Source organism: Oratosquilla oratoria, chromosome 14 (genome assembly GCF_046742065.1).
Source record: "Oratosquilla oratoria isolate Oo_2021 chromosome 14, ASM4674206v1, whole genome shotgun sequence".
NCBI classification, from domain to species: domain Eukaryota; kingdom Metazoa; phylum Arthropoda; class Malacostraca; order Stomatopoda; family Squillidae; genus Oratosquilla; species Oratosquilla oratoria.
In genome coordinates this window covers 940,763-950,762 of record NC_134790.1, presented here as the reverse complement: position 1 = coordinate 950,762, position 10,000 = coordinate 940,763, and the positions used below count along the sequence as shown (strand labels likewise).

Sequence of the window (10,000 nt, the reverse complement as noted above, 5' to 3'; positions counted from 1 at the left end):
TGCAACAACGCATTCCTGAAACCTTGTAATCACTTATACACATATGCATCTGCAACAATCCTCCATACCATTCACTTCCAACTACCCACACAGCTGCATGACCATGCAACTACACTGTCACGACATGCACCCATGCAACAAATTAATCAGTTATTTTCTGAAACATGGACTGATGTGTATCTGTGATAGTCTTGCATTAGTAATATCCTGCCTATTTGTCGTTCCAGTTTATGGATGTTGACAAAGCGTTGGGCATTGTGAAAATCTTTACGTGCAGGATGATAAGAAACAATGCAGGAATTTGGATGGATTAAAACGTTTCCACCAATCAGGAATTTTTTTTCTTTTTTTCTTGGAAAAGGAGGATAAATTTGAATGGCATACACACACACACACACACACACACACACACACACACACACACACACACACACACACACACACACACACACACACACACACACATATATATATATATATATATATATATATATATGTATATATATATATATGTATGTATATCTCAGCCAATCAACGACGACGCCTGCAAGAAAGGGGCGGAGCCTAAGGGACTAGTTAGCTTGTGTTGACCAATGTCAGTGTCCCATTTACAAGAGCCAGACGTATTATCGCCGTCAGATTTACTACAAGCACACGGTGTGTGGGGGGGGAGGGGGGCCGGTAACAAGCAGCAATGCATAAGACCTAATTAGGCAGCAAACAAGCGAGACATAAGTCGCGAGTGACGTATCACACAAACACTCGGAGTGATCAACAAGAGCCAAAAACAAAGGGGAAAGCGGAGGAACAAAAACACGTCGATTCAGAAAAAAAAGAGAGAGAAAAAAGAGGAGGAGAGTCTGCGGTTGTCGAGTCTGAGATCAGAGAAAATGATCACTCTTTGATGAGAAAACGAATGCAAAAGAGAAGAGGAACAAGAGACGCCTTTTGACTCCCCCAGGGTGGGAAGAGAGGAGGAGGAGGAGGAGGAGGAGGAGGAGGAGGAGGAAGGAGGAGAGTGGGAGGAGTTGGTGGAATGGTTGGTAGAAGGGAGGTGAAGGAGAATGATGAAAGAAAATGGTGGAGGGGAGCAGTGGAGGGAAATGGTGGAGTGCGACGGTGGAAGAGGGTGGTGGAGAAGGACGAAAGGATAGGGAAGGTGGAGAGAGATGGTGGAGTGGTGAGGACGTGGTTGGTGGAGGGAGGTAGTGGAGGAGTAAATGGGGGTAAGGGGGTGGAGGAGGGGAGAGTGGAAGAGGAGGAAAAAGGGAGGGTGGAAGAGGAAGAGAAAGAGGAAGGGAGTGTAGAAGAGGAAGAGGAGGAGGAAGGGAGGGTGGAAGAGGAAGAGGAGGAGGAAGGGAGGGAGGAGGAAGGGAGGGTGGAAGAGGAAGAGGAGGAGGAGGAAGGTAGTGTGGAAGAGGACGAGGAATAGGGAGTGTGGAAGAAGAAGAGGAGGAGGGAGAGAGGTTGGGAGAGGAAGAGGAGGAGGAAGGGAGGGTGGAAGAAGAGGAGGGGGAGGAATGGAAGAGGAAGAGGAGGAGAAAGGGAAGGTGGAAGAGGAAGAGGAGGAGAAAAGGAGGGTGGAAGAGGAAGAGGAGGAGGAGGGAGGGTGGAAGAGGAAGAGGAGGAAGGGAGGGTGGAAGAGGAAGAGGAGGAGGAAGGGAGGATGGAAGAGGAAGAGGAGGGGGAGGAAGGGAGGATGGAAGAGGAAGAGGAGGGGGAGGAAGTGAGTATGGAAGAGGAAGCGGAGGAGAGGAAGAATGAGGGGGAGTGGGAGGTAAGGCGGGTGATGGAGGTGGGGAGGGAGGAAGTAGAGGAGGAGGAGGAGGAGGAGGAGGAGGAGGAGGAGGAGGAGGAGGAGAGACAAAACAGAAGCAGGGCAAGAACGAGCGAGAACCGCAGATCAGTCCAAGCCTGAAATCGATGGACAGGAGAGCAAAAATTCTCCTTTCCGAGAGGGAAGGGGAGAGGGGACAGGGGAGAGGGGAGGGGAGGGGAAGAGAGGGGAGGGGAAGGGAAGGGAGGGGAGTAAGGAAGGGAGGGAGAAATGGAGGGAAAGGGTAGAGGAGGGGAGGGAAGGGGAGGGGAGGGGAGGGGAGAGGGAAGGGGAAGAGAGGAGAGGGGAGGAAGGAAGTGAGGGAGAAATGGAGGGAGAGGGGAGATGAGGGGAGAGGAGGGAAGAGGAGGGGAGGGGAGGGAAGGGGAGGGGAAGGGAGGGAGCGAGAAAGGAAGGAAGGGAGAGGGGAGGGGAGGGGAGGGGAGGGGAAGGAACGCAATGGAGGAAGAGGGAAGGGAGGGAGAAATGGAGGGGAGAGGAGGGGAGGGGAGGGGAGGGGAGGGGAGGGGAGGGGAGGGGAGGGGAGGGGAGGGGAGGGGAAGGGAAAGAACTCGAGGGAGAAAGGAAGGGAGGGAGAGGGGAGAAGAGGGTGGAGGTGGAGAAGAGGGGGAGAGAGAGGTGGAGGTGTGAGGGAGGGAGAAAGGTAGGGAGAGGAGAGGGGAGTGGAGGGGAGGGGAGGGGAAGGAACGCGAGGGAGGAAGGGGGACGGGAGGGCAAGGTGGAGGAGAGGGGGAGAGAGAGGTGGAGGTGGAAGGGAGGGGGAGGGGTAAGGGAAGAGGAGGGGAAAGGAGGGGAAGGTACACCCGGAAGGGGAGGGGGAGAGGAAGAGGAAGGGAAAGGGAGGTGGAAGGGAAGGGGAGGGGGAGATGGAGGGTGATGATGGGGAGTGGGAGGGAGAGATGGAGGGTGAGAGGGGAGTGAGAGGGAGGAAAGGTGTTTGGGAGTAAGTGGGAGTAGGGGATGGTCAAGAGGAAGATGGTAATGAGGGAGAGGGGAGAGGTAAGGGGAAGGGATGGAAGGGGGAGAGGGAGGGGGGAGGATGAGGGGAAGGGGAGGGGAAGGGTGGGAGGGGGAGAGGAAGGGATGGGAGGGGAAGGGAGGGGAGGGGGAGGGAGAGGGGAAGGGAAAGGGAGGGAGGGGGAGGGGGAAGGAGAGGGAAGAGGTAAGGGGAAGAGGTAAGGGAGGGTGAGGGTGAGGGAGAGGGGAGGGTGAGAGAGAGGGGAGGGTAGGGGAGGGGAAGGGTGGGAAGGGGAGGGGAGGGGAAGGGGATGGGAGGGGGAGGGGGAGGGGAGAGGTAAGAGGTAAGGGGAAGAGGTAAGGGAGGGTGAGGGGAGTGGGTGGGGATGGAGATAGATTTATTGTTACTACACCTCTCTGTAATGACTTTATTATGGCTAACGCTGCATAGTTCCAATACAAGGTTATAGCCATTCGCGAAGCAGATTAAAATGGAGTTTAGCCTACTAAATGAAGATTAAAATCGCTTGTCGCTTGTCAGGACATGACAAGCGCCCCTACGATGATAAATGTTATCATTTTAGTGATAAAATCACTATTTTATCGCTATAGTGAATTGGAGATTTCAATTATAAGATGCAAATGGGATTAAATATATCAGATCTCCTTGAAGATGCTGTGACCTGAATACACACTAACTGTATTTTTTATACATTTTTTAAGATCATTTTCCTAGAAAATAAAAATTAATAGAATAAAAAGATATGAAATAATTAATTAATAAATTTATGTATAAATAGATAATAGATTAATATGTAAATGATAAATAAATAATCGAATAATATATCAATAATAGATTAATATGTACATATCCTATATAAACAAATAATATATAAATAGATAGTAAAAATATAAGTAATAGATTAAGAAACATGATAAACAAATAGATAAATGATAAACAGAAGAACGATAATACAAATATATCAGCAATAATGGAATAAGTAAATACATAATAAACAAACAAACAAACAAATAAATTAATAAATAAATAGAAATATAGATAATTGAATAGGTAAATACACAATAAGCAAATAAATTAATAAATTAAGAAATCAATATAGACAAACAAACACTAAAACCTTAGCCTACATAACTAAATCGATCAATAAAGAGATAAAACAAAAAATGAAGCCTTCCTCGTCCCTTTGTTTTTTAAGGTCATCATAAGACAAAAGGCGGCTGACTTCAAAAGAACATCTGCTCAGCGCCAACGCCGGGTAACATGACCCAATATACGAACATGACCCAGTATATGAACGTGACCCAGTATACGAACATGACCCAGTATATGAACATGACCCAGTATACGAACATGACCCAGAATACGAACATGACCCAGTATATGAACGTGACCCAGTATACGAACATGACCCAGTATATGAACGTGACCCAGTATACAAACATGACCCAATATATGAACATGACCCAGTATATGAACGTGACCCAGAATACGAACATGACCCAGTATATGAATATGACTCAATATACGAACATGACCCAGTATATGAACGTGACCCGGTATACGAACGTGACTCAGTATATGAATATGACCCAGCATACGAACATGACCCAATATATGATGAACGTGACCCAGTATACGAACATGACCCAGTATATGAACTTATCCCAGTATATGAACATGACCCAGTATACGAACATGACCCAGTATATGAACATGACCCAGTATACGAACATGACCCAGTATACGAACATGACCCAGTATACGAACATGACCCAGTATACGAACATGACCCAGTATACGAACATGACCCAGTATACGAACATGACCCAGTATATGAACGTGACCCACCTAGAGAAGGTCGCTCGGAGCTTACGGATCAGTAGTTCCTCTTTAATGACCAGCAGCCGTCCGTGAAAATTGTGAAAAACTGAACCTCCCCTCCCCCCCCCGACCAACGCTCTCCCTCTCTGCGAGAGGGGTATCGTGAAAAAGTTACCCCCCCCCTTCGGCCCTACAGCTTGTGTCCCCTTGTGAAATATCTACCCCCGACCAACGCTCTCCCCTCTCTGCGAGAGGGATACCGTGAAAAAGTTACCCCCCTTCGGCCCTAGAACTCGCTCCCCTTGTGAAATATATACCCCCTCCCTACCAACACAGGATTATGTAAAAGAGACTTGTCATAATATATTGAATCCCCCGTAAAATAATGACACCTCTGTAACAGGGTATTTAACTCCACCTTTTTGTCTATGATGGTGTCATGATAAGCTGACCCCCCCCTTACTCCCCATCGCCAGGGTTATGAAAAAATAACCCCCCTGATAATGTATTTGCCTCCTAAACCAAGCCATCACATACCAATCCCTATATGATAGAAGGGATCGTTAAATAACGACCCCTTGATAAGAGGGATCGTTAAATACCGACCCCCTCCCCTTGGAAGGATAATTCAAAACCAAACCCCCTTGACAAGAGGTATCATAAAATATTGATCCCAATAACATGAGGGGGTCGTTAAATACGCACCCCTCTATAATAAGGGAGGGTTAAATACAGACTCAATGAAGACCGTGAAATACTGACACCCCCATTTCAGGTCATCAACCGGCGACTTACCTGTGATAGGTCGAGAGGCTGGCCAGGAGAGAGACGGCAGCAAGAAGGTCAGCTCGTCCAACCAACCCGGTCACCTACAGAGAAAGGAAAACAGGTCGTTACAGGTCGTTACAGGTCGTTTCGGGTCGTTATAGGCTGTTACAGTCTATACCTGGATGTTACAGGTATATGTTGTTATCGGTTGTTACAGGTTGTTATCGGTTGTTACTGGTTGTTTTGGGTCGTTAGAGGTTGTTACGGGTTGTTGTAGGCTATCAATGGTTGTTACAGTATGTTTCTGGATGTTATAGGTTATTATAGGTTATTACGGGTTGTTATAGGTTGTTACTGGTAGTTATTGGTTATTACTCGTTGTTCCTGGTTGTTACAGGTTGTTACTGGTTGTTACAGGTTGTTACTAATTGTTACTGGTTGTTATCGTTACTGGTTGTTACAGGTTGTTACTGGTTGTTACAGGTTGTTACCGGTTGTTACTGGTTGTTATCGTTACTGGTTGTTACAGGTTGTTACTGGTTGTTATTGGTTGTTACAGGTTGTTACTGGTTGTTACAGGTTGTTACTGGTTATAATAGGTTGTTATTATAGGTTGTTTTTCACCATCGTAACCCCTTAGAAGATAACAATCTTCAGAAACTTTGTTCTGGCTGAAGCCTGATGATGTGTACAGCTTATAACGGAACCTTATGCCAATGGGGTTGATGTGTTTTAACACGGCTCTTGTATCATGTTGCAGTTGACTTCTGATAATAGGGGTATGAGAGAGGGGGAGAAGGATGAAAAGGAGGAGGAGAAGAGGAGAAAGTGGAGAGAGGAGGAGGGAAAAGGTAGGAGGAGGTGGGAGGAGGAAGATACAGAGGAGGAGAGGCGAAGGAGGAAAGAGGAAGAGGGAAAAGGGGGGAGGAGAGAGGAGGGAGGAGGTGGGAGGAGGAAGAGGCAGAAGGAGGAGAAGAGGAAAAGGAGGACAGAGGAGGGAAAAGGCAGGAGGAAAGAGGAGGAAAAAGGCAGGAGAAAAGAGGAAGAGGGGGTGGGAGGAGGAAGAGACAGGAGGGAGGAATGGGGAAGGAGGGATGTCAGAGGAATAGAGTTAAAGGGAAGGGGAAGGTGAAGGGAAGGAAGTAAGAGGAAGAGGGAGATAAAGAGATAAGAAAGGTAAAAGGAAGGAAGTAAAAAGGAGGAAGGAAAATGCAGAAATAGGCAAAAGAAAAGAAGAGAAATTAGGAGAGATATGAAGGGACGAGAATGAAGAGAGAGAAGGAGGTGGAATAGAGGTGGAGGGGGGTGGAGGTGGAGATGGAGGTGGAAGGGGGAGGTGGAAGGGGGGAGGGGAGGTTGAGGGGGGGTGGAGGTGGAGGAGGGGGAGTGGGTGGAGGTGAAAAGGGATATAGACAGTGATGTAGAGAGGAGAGGAATGTATAGGAGGAAGATAGAGAGAGAGCACAGAGAGATAGAGAGACGTAGAATAAGAGGACGGGAGAAGAAAGAGAAGGAATTACACACAACTGAATGAAATAGCCTAACGACATCCATAACAATGGACAAGGTACCACCAGGCACGGAAGGAATCCAATGAGACACAATTAAAAGAAATTTTACATTCTTGATCCCTCAAATACTCATGACGTCACAGAATACTCGCTCCTGATTGGTTGAGAAGACGCAGAGATATATATATGCATAGTAGTTGATGCCCCTAGTTAATATCCACTTAATATGTTAATAAACTTGTTAAATTTAACTCGTCTAAGTAACAATCTATTAAAACGAGGATACGGTTATACAGCAAATACAAAATGTGATGTGTCTTAAGCATCTCCCCCCCTGTGGCAGAGTTTGTAAAGTTAATTCTGGTTAACGCTTGCCAATTACATTCGCTCTAGGAGAATTAGGCTTAACGAGGTGGTCAAATGGGCTAACTAAAGTTAACTAACCGCGCAAACTAGTTTAAACTTGTGGACGGTCGTTGGACTCGTAGTTTGTCCAACTCAAAAATTTTATACCAGATATTACTTTTTCTTCTTTTTCTTAGAGCATTCGTTGTTATTTGAGAGAATTGAACAAGAACCAGAGGAATTAGGCTTCATTGCTAAGACGGTTACGAATGAAACTACACAAGTAATTATCAAACTCTAACTGGCGTTAGTTAGACCCATCCTTGACTATACGGTACAGTTTTGATCTCAGTCCTATAGAATGGATGTAAATTCACTAGAATCAGTACAGAGGAGAATGACCAAAACGATACGTGAGCTCAGAAATTTACCTTACAAAGAGAGGCTTAGGCACCTTAATTCACACTCTCTAGGCGAGGAGGAGGGAGGGAAGGAGGAGGGAGGGGAGGAAGGGAGGATAAAGAGGGTGAGGGAAAGAAAAGAAAGGTAGAAGGAGAGGAGGAGAAGGAGGAGGAGGAAAGGAGGGGAATAGAGTAGGAGGGGGAGAGGGAGGAGGAGGAGGAGGAGGAGGAGGAGGAGGAGGAGTAGAGTAGGAGGAGGAAGAGGAGGAGGAGGAGAAGGAGGAAGAGGATTAAGAAGTTCTCTTTATGGTGCTAGGGTTATACCCAAACACGATTAACCCCTTCCATACCAGACGTCCCTTTCCCTTTCGTCCTGACTGGCGCCAAGCGATTTTTTTCGTCTCCATGGTAACCATTGCAGGTAACGAAGGTGGCGGCGTAAAAGGTAATTACTTCACCTCCTTTCACTTCACTTCACAAGAAGTTCCGCTTTAGTTCGCCTTCGTCTTTAAGTACAAACTACTTCATTTCGGCTTCCAATTTGATCTAATTTTTGTTCAAGAATTTCTTGAACGATTTTATTCCCTTGGAAGGATGACCTGAGGTCGCGTGGGGTCAGATAAGGTCACGCTCCCTCTTCTGCGTTCAGTCTGACCCTCAGATGAATAAAATCGCCTGACGATCATGTGATGAATGTCATTACAAAGTGTGACCGTATTGAGGCGGTTAACGAGAAGGGAGGGAGTGGGTAGGAGGAGGAGGAGGGGGAGGAGGAGGAGGAAGGGGAGGCGGAGGAGGAAAATCATAATAACGTTAATGACGACGACGACGATGACGACGATGATGATAATGATGATAATGATGATGATGATGATGATGATGATGATGATGATGATGATGATGATGATGATGATGATGATGATGATGATGATGATGATGTATCAAAACATCCAGTACTGCATTACGTTGTATCACTTCATGATTCTATTGTATAATTCAACAAAAAATCTGATAAAGAAAACAAAATTCAGGTCGTGTAAAGATTATTTTATTAATATGAAGGCCAGAATCCCGAGAAAAAAAATAAATCACGTAGCGTTAGCCAGAAAAAAATATATATAAACTACGTCTCCATACGCTCATACAGCCAGCTGGCTGGCCCGGGTAATTTATTAACCTATTTTATTTACTATATTTCCTATATGCTTGCCGTTGCATGCACTACACAATACATTTTCGTTGTATTTTATATCTACATTTATTACGTCTGGCGTCACGTGATTTCATTCAGCCATAACATCTGGATGCAACCCTGTAGACTGGTACTCGGTTCCCGGACTGAACACGGGATCTCAGTTACGAGACATTCTGGACCTGACAGTTTCTTTGTCTAAAGGTTCCGAAAAACTGGTTGAAATTCTTTGCCTTTAACCAGAATAAAATCTCTCAAGGTCACACTTTCGTCCCAGAAGTCTGCAAAAGGGTTTAACGAAGGCATTTTAATCGAGTCTACCAACTGATTAACGACAGAGTTAACAAGCTCGTTAACTGACTCGTTTCCCAAACGCTGTTAATTTCGTCGATCGTTTCCTGTCAATGTTAAAAATTTGTCTCGGAAAGAGAAATTTCTTATATTTTAATAAAATCATCTGACGGCAACCAGAAGAAAGAAGAGCGGAATCTGACTTGGAAATGGGTTTCTACAAAGCCACCCTCCCCCCCCCCGGCCCTAGAGATTGAATAAAATCGCCTGACGGCAGAACCAGAACTTGATAAAAGGAGATCACACAACACGCTCAGATATTCTCGTTAGTCAGCGAAACCTAAAATCATATACACGTCTAAATACATGTCTAATTACATGTCTAACTGTATGTCTAATTTCACGCCTAACTACACGTCTAACTACATATCCAAAATACATCTAACTACATGTCTAACTGCACTTCTAACTACACGTCTTACTACACGTCTAACTTTACGTCTAACTACATATCTAACCATATGACCAACTACATGTCTAAATACATGTCTAACTGCATGTCTAACTTCATGTCTAACTACATGCCTAAATGCATGTCTAACTATACATCTAACTATATATCTAACTATATGACTACATGTCTAACTACATGTCTAACTGCATGTCTAACTACACCTCTAACTGCACGTCTAAGTACATGTCTAACTACATGTCTAATCACATGTCTAACTACTTGTCCATCTACACGTCTAATTATATATCTAGCCACATGTCCAACTACATATTTAATCATATGTCCAAATACATGTCTAACTACATGTCCAACTACATGTCTAACTACATGTCTAACTACAC

At 45.4% G+C, this 10,000-nt stretch overlaps 1 protein-coding gene across 1 annotated transcript in view; it reads right to left on the bottom strand.

Moving 5' to 3' along the window:
• Nucleotides 1-10,000, bottom strand: part of LOC143032515 (protein O-mannosyl-transferase TMTC1-like) — a 342,194-nt gene that overhangs the window by 319,760 nt on the left and 12,434 nt on the right. The window contains exon 3 of the mRNA XM_076197377.1: nucleotides 5,433-5,506. Coding sequence (XP_076053492.1) covers nucleotides 5,433-5,506 — 74 coding nt within the window. The remainder of the gene's footprint in view (nucleotides 1-5,432; nucleotides 5,507-10,000) is intronic.